Source organism: Hypomesus nipponensis, chromosome 10 (assembly GCF_054491055.1).
Source record: "Hypomesus nipponensis isolate SF chromosome 10, ASM5449105v1, whole genome shotgun sequence".
Lineage (NCBI taxonomy): Eukaryota > Metazoa > Chordata > Actinopteri > Osmeriformes > Osmeridae > Hypomesus > Hypomesus nipponensis.
The window spans coordinates 14,188,277-14,202,556 of NC_140370.1; the positions used below are offsets into that span (position 1 = coordinate 14,188,277).

The window sequence follows — 14,280 nt, forward strand, 5'->3', positions numbered from 1 at the left end:
TTACATAATTCCATAAGCCTTGTCATATCTGAGCTGCAGGACCAGAAAAGAGCAGAAGGACTCATTCTGCTATCTGCCTCTGCAGGACACGAGACAGCCTGCCATATATATAAGGGGGAGCAGAGATAATCTGACCCATAACTAAACTATCAGTAACCCTTGTGTTCTCCTCGGGTCATTGTGACCCATCAGTCATTGTGACCCATCAGTCATTGTGACCCATCAGTCATTGTGACCCATCAGTCATTGTGACCCATCAGTCATTGTGACCCATCAGTCATTGTGACCCACCGTCGTTTGCGACAACTTTACCGCATACAAAAACAAAGTGAAGCATTTTCTTTTAACCGTTGGGCTGTCTCAGACCCCCCACATTGCGAAGGTTAAAAGAAAATTATTTTTATTTGCTTTTGTATTGGGTAAAATTGGGTAAACACAACGATGGTTCGTTATGAACCTTTTGGTCATGTGACCCGAAGGCAGCACAAGGGGTATATAAGGACAAACCATTGGTCATCTAATGTGTTGAAACATTAGGGTAAAATTACTTTATTTGTCATAGTGTTGATATCAGTGCAGATTCTTCCCTACCTAAAGTCATTGCCCTTTGTGCCTTTGTTTTGCCATCTAGGGTATTGGGATAGGGTTAGGATTAGCTTTCCCTAACTCTTTTAAGACCACTTTCCTGGAGACCTTCCAATATGTGTATATGTACGCAGTGTAGGTTCATGTTGACATATTCAGTAGTGTTCCTACCTGGTCTCCTCGATATACACAGACTCCAGTACAGAGGCAGCATACTCCAGGTTCTTCTTCAGGTCCACAAGAGATGCTTCCCCTCTCTCTAACTGTTTCACCAGGCACCTTAACCTGCAACGAAGAAACAAAACTTTCTTGAAAACTTAAATTCTTCATTTTTCTACAACAACGTAATTTACATTTCCATTAATTACATCTTACATTATTCAATTATATTGATCTATTTTCTTGGATCATTTCTTAGATCTTTGTTGATGCTCTTTGGTTCAGCAAGCACCTGACAGTTATGAAAACAACAACATATTTACACATCGGTAAGCAGACCTCCATCGTCATCTTTTGATGCCTTATTCCCCAATTTCAAAATGGTAAATATAGACCACCAAGTGTCTCATCCCTGGGAACTGGCAAAGATCAATTGCAAACATTGTTTGATATCCCACCAACGCAAATGGCAAACAGCAAGGCAATCTACAGTAGAGCAATCTCAGCCTCTCTATGTGGTAACCTTTAGCAACCTGTGTCATCCTGTTCTTCCTTTGAGGTTCTAAAAATGGATAGTAGAGCATTATTTTCTCTCCTATGTCTAAGATGATTGTTTCCATTTAGCCAATAAGGCCAGACAGGGCTATGTGATATCAGGGAATATCCTCCTAGCCCTTGGCAGCTGCATGCCTGGATGACCAGTAGAGGCTCAAGGGCCTTTCAGACTTTTAACATCTCGTCTGGATTATTTGGTTGATATTTGCTGTAGTTGCTGATATTGTGTGATATTGTGATATCCACAGTCTGCTCATGACCCCAGAAAGACAACATTGGGACAGACAACCACAATTTGTGATAGCCACTGATTTCTGCTCTGGCCATGTCAAAACAACATCATCCAACAAACAGCAAAGTTCACCTGCCAAATGCCACTGCACCGATGCACGTCAACCACAATGGGTGTGAATTAGACACACTAGACTGTCTTCAGGAAACTTTGATGCAGAGTAAGATGACTGCAAATCTGGTGAAAATGGCAACCCTAAGTGCAGTACTGGGATTCTATGGGACATAGAACACAAAACCTGGTTCATGCATTGACTAATGACGGTTATTATCAACAGCTGTGTGTCAGTGAACATTCTCTATCCAGGCTTGCGTGGAGAAAGGAATAGATACTTATGCCTCCCTGAACAAACTTGACGATCAGATTGCTATTTAGAGTCATTGTGATTTAGAGTCAATAATTGGTAATTTTCTTGCTTTTATGTAAAGCAATGCCGCTAGAAACGCTCTTCAACAAAGCCATGGTTAGCAACATCAACTGAAGACCTAGAAAAGCCTTTCTTTATCTGTCAGACAAGCTTTGTTGCAAATCCATGGCTTTTGTTTGTCTGTCAATAGCTGGAAAGCCATGTGCTAACAACATCGTTTAATTGCATCTACTTCCCCAGACTCAAAGCTGATTACTAAGTGTTCCCATATTCTTAAATTAGTTTAACGGTGGCCTACTTCCAATGTCATGGTGGTGTTTTCAAAATTTAGATTCCATTGCATCCTTATTCATAATTCAATCCTGGATTCATTGAAATATGTCTAAAACTTTATTTAAAACAATGTGTCAAAGTCATGGGACACTTGAGACGGGAGGCTGGAGATTGGCATTGACACGAAAGTAAACATTGACGGTCGACTGAATGGATGGCCACTGTCAACTGAACAAAATGGGTCTGTTTACCCTTCGCTTATCAGGAAGAGACTGACAGACCGGGTTAATAGCATCCACCTATCAGATTGCAAGGTCACACGAGGGCAGACTGAGGGGCCTCCTAAATTTAACCAATCGCGTTTCAGAAAGTAGGCAGGCTCACATATTGATCATGAGTCTGAACAACAGAAGTATCTGGAGCAAATGTGCAATGCTGATTAGATAATTGGAGATTACATTAGATAATGACGTAAATCCCTTGAAATGAATAGCAAACAGCCCTCAGTTATTCCTGATGAATTGTCTACTCTTTCCAGACAAAAATAATCTTTAAGTGGTATACATGGAAAACACAGACTTTACAATAGATTATATCAGTGATGCCTTTGTCATTTCTCGTTTGAATGCCAACCATGTGCTTGGGAAATGTGTCTTACACTGTGAAATGTGTGTACTGTACACAATAGCATGTGCATCGCATATTGTGAGGGAGAAGACATTATTGTTTCCAGAGGGGAATCTTGTTTGCAGCATGTTGTTTCCCCACCAGCGCTGTGAATGATGACCTGTCCTCTGATACTGTTGTCCATACACAGAACACATTCTGTTTTGTTTTGCGTTACTGAGAGAACAGATGGGAGAGGAGAAGGCGTTAGCAGGAAATCAGGTTGAGGATTTTCCCCTAGTTTTTGTTGTGGTGGGTCATGTGGCTTTGTTTGGCCTGCTCTGACTGAACACGAATACAACTACAGGAGCAATCTGGGTTGTTTTCAACAGTTTTTGACCAGTGTTTGTTCCACAAAAGACCATTCTTGATCAATTGTGAGCAGAGAACAAACAAAGGCAACAACCATTTTCTAAGAAGGGAATGACTTTTCTAAAACCCAACCTTAAAAAAGGACCAAATCAAACATTTGTCCACATGTGGTTGTAGAACAGCATCTGTAAGAGCATCTATCAGACTTGACAACAGTCTGACCAACACCTGCCAGAGACAATTTCCCACAGAGTACAGAGGAGATAGTACTGTGTGGACCACCACTGGCAAGCAGAGCGTGGCTGCTCCATCCTGTAGCATATTCTGCGTTGTGAAGGTATTCCAGGCCAGGCAACATGTAATCAATGCCTCAGGTCAATGTAATCGCCCAGGGAGATTAGCATGTATTCAGAGAACACACACAGGTTTGGACAGATAACAGGAAAACCCTGCTGAACATGATGACTCAGTTAAGCTCAGTCGTAGTGTATCAGGGATCCTGCCAAGCTGCCTGCATGAAAACAATGGTTTCTGTGGCTTAGTGCATGGACCCAAACAATGAAAATCATTTTCATAATGTTATATAAAAAAAAAAAAACTGAAAAGTTAGAGCAAGGTTACAAGAAAACATTTGAGACAGAGAACTGAGAGAAGTAAATAATTCACATATCTAACTGTATTAAAAGACTTGCTGTTCAAACTTATCTGGCCAAGCTGACAGTTTTACATTTGTATTTGATCCTAATACTTAACTGTACTGTACATTTTCCACAGAAAGCCAACTGGTTGGTTCCCTTGCTTATCATAAATCTGTTCATATTCCAGTACTCCCTCAAACATGTTGGGTCACTGGATTCATTCCTTTGTGTCGTCTGAACAATGCCTGTCTCTCGTGGGAGCTGCAGTTGACAGATCTGTCAAAACCCAACAGAGGGAAGAAAACTCTGGAAAAACACCAGACATTGGCTGAAAACAGCCCCCCTCCCTTTACGTCACACAAACATCAAACGCAGAAATACTGTACTGGGGCCAAAGAAGAGATGAAATCAGTTCAGAACATCAAGAACTTTAAAAGACGGACGAACAGCTGAAACTGAAATGGAAAACGGAAGCTTCAGCTGCCTGCACGAGTGACAGTCACTGTGTTCATTTGAAACCCCCTAACCACTTCCCTATCACTTAGCAGAGGTCAAGTGCCTCTCACGGCAGAGAATAGAGGAAGCACTGTGTACTGCATGCTGCTTTTGTGTGAAGGAGTGCAAGAAACCCCCCCCCCCCAAAAAAGAAAACGAATCACATTTTCGAACACGTTCCAGTCAAACGGCCCCCTCGGCCCAGTCTGCCACAGCAGCCGCAGTCTACCAGCATGATGTCTGCTACTTCCAGATACATATGTATATTTACTGTATATGAGAATATATTTCGCACACGCACAGAAAATAAACCTTGGCCCAAGCCCCTCTCTCCCTGAATGGGAGAGTACGCGCGAGGCAACGCCCTGCTTGGCTAAAGGGATCCCCTTGGTGATTCATGCCAGCCGAGTCATCATTTCAAAACACTCGCTCCATTCATCCTCCATATGGGCTTTTATGGTTACACCGTGTTGTGTGTTCATTACCAAGCTCCACAGAAACCACAGCTACATCGATTCGAAAGGGTGACTCGTAAAAACCATCGTTCACACCTCTACCCCGTGGGACATCTCTGCTCAGGCCTTCACCTCGAAGCATCAAGGAGATCCAGTGGAGTGGTGGAGGCTGGCTGAGTTACAGCGATACACATTGTGCCCTCAGAGGCAGATCTGTACCTTCTGGAAGCTGTGACCTGTTGTGACATCACCAAGGGAGGCATGGTAGTTTAATTTGTGTGTATGCTAGTATGATTTGCTTATGCATGTGTGTGCACTGTTGTATGTGTGTGTGTGTGTGTTTGTGTGTGTGTGTGTATGCACGTGTTTGTGAGTGCACACACAGGTTTATCCGTGTGTGATGTTCTGTGGTGTCTTTGATCCGTCTGAAGCTGTTGTACTGTAGGCCATACAACAGTGTTTAGCGCATTTTATAATCCTACCAGCCTTTCTCCAGTTCCAGGAAAGTCTTTTTCCAAGAAATACTATCATTTCTAAACACAGAGAAGAGCTTAACACAGTTTTACAATAAGTCAAGAGACATGATTACACAAATGTTGTGTGTGGGGGTGTGTTTGGGTGTTTGTGTAGATATGTAATTTACTCAAGACTCAGAACTGACCTCCTTCCCTATGTTTTACTCTTGTGATATAGCCTCATTCACCCTTCCCCCATTAAAACTCTGGCCGGCAGCCAGGTTCCTGAACTTTCTGAAACAGGCCTGACGTCATCTCCACTCTCTTACCCTGCCTGCCCTGCAAGCACTTAACACCCTGTCATGACGAACGACTTCAAACTGCCATTTGGCCACCGCCTCTCACAGCTCTCAGAGAGATTTCATGAGGTTCCCCTCTCTCCGCTGCGATCCTTTAATGAGGCGGCGTAGCTCAACAAAATGGAAACAACAGCTGCTTGGAAAAGCCAAAGAGGGGCTGGAAGATTCTCTCTACGTTCAGAAGCTTACCGGGGGAGTGAAGAAGTACACGTTGGAGGCTCAGCACGTCAGCAACCTAACCACAGCGGCCTCAGCTTGAATCCGGTCTTGGTCCTTTGCTGCGCGTCTACCCTTTTCTCTCTCTGACTCTCTGTCTCTATCTCTCTCCCTGCATTTCCTGTCACATTTCACTTAAAACTGTCCAATAAAGCATGAAAAATGCAAAAAAGCATTGGTCGGGGTCTGGGAGACACACGGCAATCAATTAACGGTCTTGACTTTCCTTTCTTTCTCATTGGAGCAGTGACCGTAATGATGACTCATGTCTCATAATTAGCCAGGAAAACAAATGGTAGGCAGTAAGAATAGAATAATTTGGAATTAAAACATGCAAGCGTTGGAACATGTTGCATTGCTGCTTAATGAAGGACTTAATGAAGTTGTTAATGACTGTGGCGTTGGCCCATTCAGTCACATTGGTACAAGAAAGGATGGAGTCACATATCTACATGGAGGGGGAGGGGCAGGGGGAGGGGGAGGGGGGCGGAGGGGGAGGGGGGGGAGGGGGAGGGGGGGGTGTCCACATCAGAGGGTCACGCACCTGTCGTCCAACCAGATGTGGAGAATTTTACTGACATTGTTCTTAAATATGCAGAATCATGCGTTGATTAATGACCTCATTAATGTTTTGTGTACAGTAATGTTACCGGGGGATAATTGGCAAGGATCTCACAATAGGATGCTTATGACTGTGGGACAACTTCCATTCACAGGACTATGATGCAGGTTCACAGTCAGCAGTAGCGTCCTGCAACCACAGATGTTTTAACTGTGTAGAAATGCAGAAGGACCGGAGGATATTTTCTAAATGCCATACAGATGTGCCAGGCTCGGTGATGTATATGTTCTGCTATGTCACAGACCAGTCCAGTAAAGTCCTTTAATGCTCTAAACCTTGGGCTTAACATTTGGCTTAACTGTATTAACTCTGATGTCTTTCAGTGGAGTCCCCACTGTTTCATACAGAGGCCTAATCCTTACACCGTGGAAGGAAAGACAAGCTCTCCAATGTCTACAATCACCACACAATGAATACTCTTCAAAACACATCAAGACGATGAGACTTACACACACACACACACACAAACACACACACACCCACACACGCACCGTTACATGGATGATAAACCCCAACAAACTGAGTACCAAACGTTCCAAACCCAACAATGTGATACAGCTCACATCGCTCCTACATCGTCCCCATGCCGATGGCCACGCCCCCCTGAGCTGTCAATCAAGCCGAGTCAGTCATGTTGACGTGTGTGAGGGGAGAAGGAAATAATCCCTGTCCCAGCAGGGCGCCGCGGTTACGTCATCCACCAGATTAAATTAGAGGAAAAATGGGGAGGGCATGAGAGAAAGTGAAAAACAGAGATATAGAAAGAGAGAAAAAGAGACAGGAATCACTGGGTTGTCCAGATGGTAAAAGGAAGATAGTGACATTGTGTGTCTCGTTGCGAGTAAAAAAAACAGACTGAAATAGGTCCACGCTGGGTACAGTAGTACGCACACACACACATACACAACATGCTCTGGTTTCTATCATGGCCAGGAATGTTATATAGGTTATAGGGTTGAAATAGATTTTATGTGCATTTAGAGTTAATATAGTGTATTATTTATTGTTATCTGTAATTTAGGAAGTTTTAGTATTAGGGTTAGTATAGTCAATTATTTATTGCTATCTTTATATTTAGGAAGTTTCACTTATTTAAGCTCAGCATAGATGTAAATTATGTTCTGTGTACTTATACGTTATGTTATGTCAGGTGCTTGCGTTGTCTTGTCTTAAGAATTTCAGTGCCCAGTCTGACCTTGTGTTGTTCTATGTTCCTGACGAATACAAGACTTGAATTGAAAACTTGAATGTGTCCATTAAATGGCGACTTAAAACAATTCAATAGAGTGAAATCCAATTGTCAAAGGTCAGTACATATGAAGGGTCAAGGTAAACTGAAAATACGCACAAAAGGATACATACATTCTAGGAGTTTGTCAGGCAGTGTGCAAACTAGAAACACTACCGTTTTGACAGGGTAATAACTTTCTCATGAATTTCCTTTCAGAACAACCTTGCTTTTGTCAGGCGTCATTCACAAAACAACTGCTCCAGCACTCCTAACACTCCAAAGCTGTAAAACGTTCAGCCGCTGCGGATGACAAGTGACACCCGAAAAGTGTTTTACCTGAGCACAGCAAGGACGAGAGAGAAAAAGTGACACCGGTGTTCTCCCAACGAAGGACACAGGCAGCCCCGACCGCGAGTGCTGCTGGCGGGCATCGAACGCTCCACCGCGGGCGGCGTGGAGGGCCGGGTCCTGGGAGACCCGCTAGAGTCTCCTGCTCAGTCACATGTGAAGTGATCTCCAGTCGCTGAATGTCCAGGCTCCCTGGAGCTGATGCCACTTGGTGGAACAGAACGCCTCAGTGACTTTGACATAATGGAGTTTCATTGTTGATTTTGGACTGTCCTTTGTAAGGTGACCCTCAGAATGTGGTGACTGGTATGTGGAGGACTACATAGCTGGAGGGTAATGGAGATTAGATCACAAGAGTTAAGGTCAGGGGTGAAAGTGTCCTTTAAATGTACTTTGGGGGTCTTTCTTGTGGCAAAGTGAAGAGGAAGGTGAAAAGGTGAATATTCATGCTTCGTGAAGCTCGTCCTAATGCGCATAGACACAAACACACACGCACGTACGCTCACACACAACACACACACACTACACAGAGAGGTAACTCAATGAAATATTGAGAGATAGATGAGGTAGAGTACCTTTGGTTAGATTTTCCTCAAGGATTCAAAGTCGTAGCAGACAAGTCTACAGTAAATTAATTACAGTAGTCTTTCAGACACCCTGAAGATAAACTATTTCTGTGGATCCAATTCTGTATTCTTACCCTTGGAAAAGGCTTCAAGTTCCCCTAGACAAGCCTCTAATCTTCTGTGTTTTCTCAGTGAAGTGTGGATAATGCCATTTCTGTGGTTGACCTAACAGAACTCCTCTCTAATTTAGACTAACTTGCTTGTAGTTGAACAGGAGCAAAGAATAAAACACTACATTAGAAGTCAAGAATAGGTAAGCCACACAATTAGCCAGCCTCAATCACCTTCCAAGGTCAGTCATTGCCCATTCACAGATTAATTATCTTTTGTTGCATTGTTGTCAAGCCTTGGTCACTCTATAGCTAATTAGCATTCCATTATCAGCTCAATTAAGCCTAATTAATTAGCAGCACTGCTGGAACAAAAGATGGCGTGGGGAGCTCAATACGAAAAACTCTAAACTGGAGACGTAGACGTAGAGACCAATCCCAGTTCATGTTCTCCGTGGCGTCTCCCTCAAGGCCTCTTTTTGATCTCGTTCCAAATGGCGCCGCGTGTTCAAGACTCATTAACAGACAAAAGGTTCCCTCAAAGGCGATGTTCACAAAGTTAGAACATCGTAACGACCTACCTACTTTTCTATACCTAAGGATTCTGCTGTGACAGTGAAAGAGTGATTGAGGATTTGAGTGATTCAGGAAGTAGAATTTAATACAAAAAGGCTTATTTCGCTGACAAGCATTGTACTCCTTAACTGTCTCCTTGCCTTGCTTATAAAAGACTATGTGAACGGTGTTAAGAGAATGGACCTGTTTGAAAAGACTATGTACAGACTTTAGTGAGTGGATGAGTGAATGGGGCCTGAGTGACTCTGTTTGACTTATTTTGTTTTGAAAAGAAGCTATTATATACAGATAGGATAGCAATGTTTTTACAGCAATCCCTGAAATCCAAACATTTACGTATAATTCTCTTTAGTACAAGAATACACACACACACACACACACATATACACACACCAAGCCAAGCAGACAGAGGGTCATTAATCACACGTTGATGAAAGAGCCATCTATTCTGTGGCAAACAACATTATTCCATTTCTGATGTCAATGTCAGATTCCTCCAAGAGCTAGCCAGTGTGTACAAAGCATTTAGACAGACTAACATCCCTGATCACTGATAACAAGGACAGTGTCTGGAATGTAAGGTGGGTTGGACGTTAGACTAGCTCACTGATCCCAGGCAAGATCAATCAAGCACAGATCCAAATGACTAATATTTGCATTCCACCCCATCAGTGCAGTACAAAACCATTGCACAACACGATTCATAAATGTGGTCGTCATTGAATAATCGCAGGCATCTGCTTTGCTCTAAAAACAAAGTGTCTCACATCTGGGAGCATGTGGACCTTTAGGTTCTTTGACACTGTATTCCGTGTGGTCCTGGCTTCACATGAGACACAGAATGTGCTTACCCTCTTCAAATAAGTGTTTATAGGTCAAAGAAAAACATCACCATCAATATTCTACCTCAAATAATTGAAAACATTCTCGTTTTTTTTTTTTAAATCAAAGAGTTGATTTCAAGCATAGCAACACACAACAGCAACGTTGAATTGATGTAATTGATCTGTCAGTGAATGCTTCTACCTCCCCCCAATGAGATTGGCTCGTGCTCATCCAGCAGCTGTAGGATGGAAGTTGGGTTTTGGGGTGTTGTACTGTTTACTGTATGTGTGCACTGTATGTGTGTGTGTGTGTGTGGTGGGTTAGGAGGATCGGAGGGCTCTCTCTGCACCTGTGTCTCTAAAGAGCCACGAGGCAGCAGTGAACACGACCAGCAAGCTCAGGGGAAGGGGAAGAAAGGAGCACCTGATTCCACACGGAGGGCAAGGGAAAGGACAAGATCAGTTGAGAGGAATGTAATTAGCTCAGCTCCAAGGTTCATTTGAGCTGGCCAATTACCCGTCTAATTATCAGGTGCAGGAAGGAAGGATGGACGGAGGGAGGAGGGTGGGGGGAGAGCACAGGGGGAGGGGAAAGGGAGAGGAAGGGGGGAAGGAGGGAAGAGAGTGACAGAGAGAGGGGGAAGGAGCTCTATACGTATGAGATCATTATGGGACCACCAACCACACCGTGAGGAGGGTCTAGTTGCAGTTGCTGGGACGTCTTTTTAAAGCTAGTTTAGGATGGTAAACCACAATTTGACCAAAATTGATGTTTAGAAAGATTGAAAAAACACAAGAAGAAATGTCATTTCATCCTTAATTCTAGACCTTCTAGACCTGTGGCAGGTATATAAGCCAAATGAGTGCATTTCCTTCTTTATATAGTATATTCCTTGTTCTCATCTAAATCTGTGTTCTGCAGAGATTTCTATGCTTCAAACTGAATCACCAGCAGTAAATAGATGTCACATCACTGTCTGACAAATAGCCTCTGACGGCTGAAAGAAGTAAAGGAAGGGAGTCGTAAAAGAGAGAGCAGGGGTAATAGGATCTAATGGGATGTTCTTGAAATGCAGCCAAAGCCCTCTACACTGGCTGCCTGATTACTGTCATTAACAGCAAAAAGCTCCGTTTTCCCTTGTCGCTCCTCACATCGGCGTGATATCTGTCCCCCTCTGCTCCCACCCTTCCTCTAGCCCTCCATCCCTCTCGTCCCTCTCGTCCCTCTCGTCCCTCTCGTCCCTCTCGTCCCTCACGTCCCTCACGTCCTTCCCTCCCCCCAACGTAAGTTCACAGGATACGGAGTGCAGAGATCCTGAACACAGAGGTGCTCTGTGTTTGTTATGACTCGGGTCTCCCTCTCTCTCTCTCTCTCTCTCTCTCTCTCTTTCTCTCTATTTATCTGCCTCTCTACCTCCCCCTATCTCTCCTCTCTCTCCCTCTCTCTCTTTCTAACCCTACTAACCCTAAACCACAAACACCAGTCCATAGCCCAGATGCCCGAGCATCATGCGTCATAAAGGCACAGAAACACAATGCTCTGAGGCAGAGCAGAAACTAGACCAGCTGGACATTGTTTCCACTCCCACACCCCACCGCCCTAAGACATGTAGCTGGACACCCTCCATGAACCGAGATTAAAAAATTATTACTGCTTTTACAGTTGGGTGAAGGGATAACACATCTCTAGTGACCCAACAACTCAAGTGAAAGAGTTCATTTGTTTTTGTATTTCTGAGGGCAGACATTGTTTAGATGGAGCAAATTCAGAATTGGTAGGGGTTAAATTCAAACTCTAGACTGTTGCGAAGTGATTTGGATCATTTGCTTTAGTGTCTTTCACAATTGATCAGTTTGCAAACAAAAGGTTACTTGATGTGTCTGATTCTCTTCGCTCTGCAGGAAGGGGTCTGTTCTCCACAGAGAGAAACCTTGGTGTGACTTTTGCAACCTGACCAGCTTGGGCCCTGTTTGAATAACATTCACTTTTCCTTCCTCCCTGGAGCTGTTCTCTACACAGCAAATGTCATCATCTTTCATATCTGCACATGACGGCTAGGTTGTGAGGGAAGGATGCACTTGTACAGATTACACACGGGCCCTTGGATGGATGGTGTTTTAGCAAGAACTTTGATTGAAAAACCACAAGCAGGGATAAACTGTTACATGATCTGTGACTCCACAAGCACCACTCTAAGAAGACCTACTTAGGGAACTAATGGTGCTCATGCAATAGAGAAGAGAGCGAAGAGAGGGAATCAAGAGATTGTGTGCGCACAGCTGGGCTCAACCAAATGAACACAAAGCAGAGGCTTAATGGTTTTAGTGTTAGGGGGTTGATCTGGAGTTTTGCCCATTTAAGAATAAATAGAAAGATGTATAGTCAACACACAAACCACCACCCCTCCGCCACCCGGACCCTCTTTTCTCTGTCTTGATCTCCTTTCTCTCTTTCTTTGCTATATCTCTATCCCTCCCTCTCTTTCTCTCTTTTACACACACACACATTTGCAAGCACGCACGCACCACACACACACAAAACATAGCGCTGTGCACACAAACACATTCTCCCCCCTCTCTCTGTGCAAAGGCTATCTCTCCCTCCATCTGTGTTAGAGGCTGTCCTGGTGTGTCAGTAATGACAAAGTCCCAGCATTCCTTGCAGCCAATTAGCCCAGGCATAATTACACAGACACATATGGAGCTGTCAATCAATAGAGCTCCACACAGGAACTCTGCCCACCCAGGGTTGCCAGCAGACCCAGCAGAGAAGCCCAACAGCTAGCTTAACAGCTAGCTACCACTTCCAGCTACCACACACTGACTGTGGCAACACGCAACCTGACACAAACCAGATTCAATCATAACTACAATAACAGTGTCACTCCAAGAACGAAAAAGGCAAAAATAATTATAACCACACGGCACAAAAACTGACAGTAAGTTAAAAGAAAATTCTCAAAAAGGAGAAATTTATCAGGAAAAAAAAGAAAACCAATGTCCTATGACAGGTACTTGTAGACAGCTGTGCCAACAGACGTACAGCAGGCACATTTTTCTGTAGCGAATAAATAAATCAAGCCTCGGTTAAAATAGTAAACAATATAAGAATGACGTCCGCAGCCATCTGATAGAATTACTAAACAGTTGAGGGTAAACAGACAACCAAGGGGTGATTAGAACAGGGGTTGGACAGGACACAAACACATCTGTTGCACACCATATGGCGGACAGTATGGCACAGATCACAAGAAAGTTTTGGTTATAAGTAAAAATATGTATTTTTTTGTAACGTAGCTATTTATTCTGCGCTTGTGAGGAGATAGATCTGCAAAGGTCACCTGTGGCCCACAGGATGATCCTCTTGGTCTAATGGCAGATGCACATAGAGCTCATCTGACTCATACTGTTCTGCGGGTATGTGTACGTGCGCACACAAAAGAACATTTGAAACTTGAAAGATGTTGCATATGGGCTGCCTCGTGTCGTGGGCCCATCGTTCATTCATTATCGATTCCCAAAACGGAATAAATATAGGCATCGTCCTCTAACTCAATCGATTCCTTTATTTCCCAGGAGTACCAGATCTACGTTGGCCAAGCTTACCTAATGAACTTCAAGATTGCTGTGCAAAGAAAACATGACTAAACAATTAGTAATTGTTAAGTCATTTACAAACACGTGGCATATTTCTTTATTCAGACAAGACACTAATCACTTGGTAATTAAACTGTACACACTTTTCACAGTGTAAAAAAAAAAAAATGCTCAGGGATGTGTGTGTGCGTGTGCGTGTGTGTGTGCGTGTGCGTGCTTGTGTGTGTGTTTGGCTGTGTATTGTTTTGGGTTTAGGTTGGTTATGAAGCCCTCTGTAACATTGCTTGTTTATTTGATTGGATGTGATTGGATGTGATGGATGTGATTGGATGTGATGGTTGCCCAGCACAGCCCCCTCTGCTCTTCTCAGTGGTAGACGTTAGGGATGGGAGATCCTTCGCCCTGCAGCTGGACTTACCTCTGGGACGTTTTCTTGTACTTCCTCCTGACAAACAGAGAACAGAGGGAGAGAATGAGAGACTGAAAGGAGAAGCCTCACTCGTATATACTGTTATTACACCTCCCATTCTTTCTTCCCAGATAGACAGGCCATAGGCTTCCAAAGCAGGGGAGGGGGAA

At 43.6% G+C, this 14,280-nt stretch overlaps 1 protein-coding gene across 1 annotated transcript in view; it reads right to left on the bottom strand.

Annotated features, from left to right (window-relative positions):
• Positions 1 to 14,280, bottom strand: part of pde1cb (phosphodiesterase 1C, calmodulin-dependent b) — a 43,294-nt gene that overhangs the window by 9,727 nt on the left and 19,287 nt on the right. The window contains exons 4-5 of the mRNA XM_084707629.1: positions 14,120 to 14,146; positions 757 to 870 (exon numbers count right to left, since the gene is read on the bottom strand). Of these exons, the coding sequence (XP_084563755.1) occupies positions 757 to 870; positions 14,120 to 14,146 (141 nt within the window). The remainder of the gene's footprint in view (positions 1 to 756; positions 871 to 14,119; positions 14,147 to 14,280) is intronic.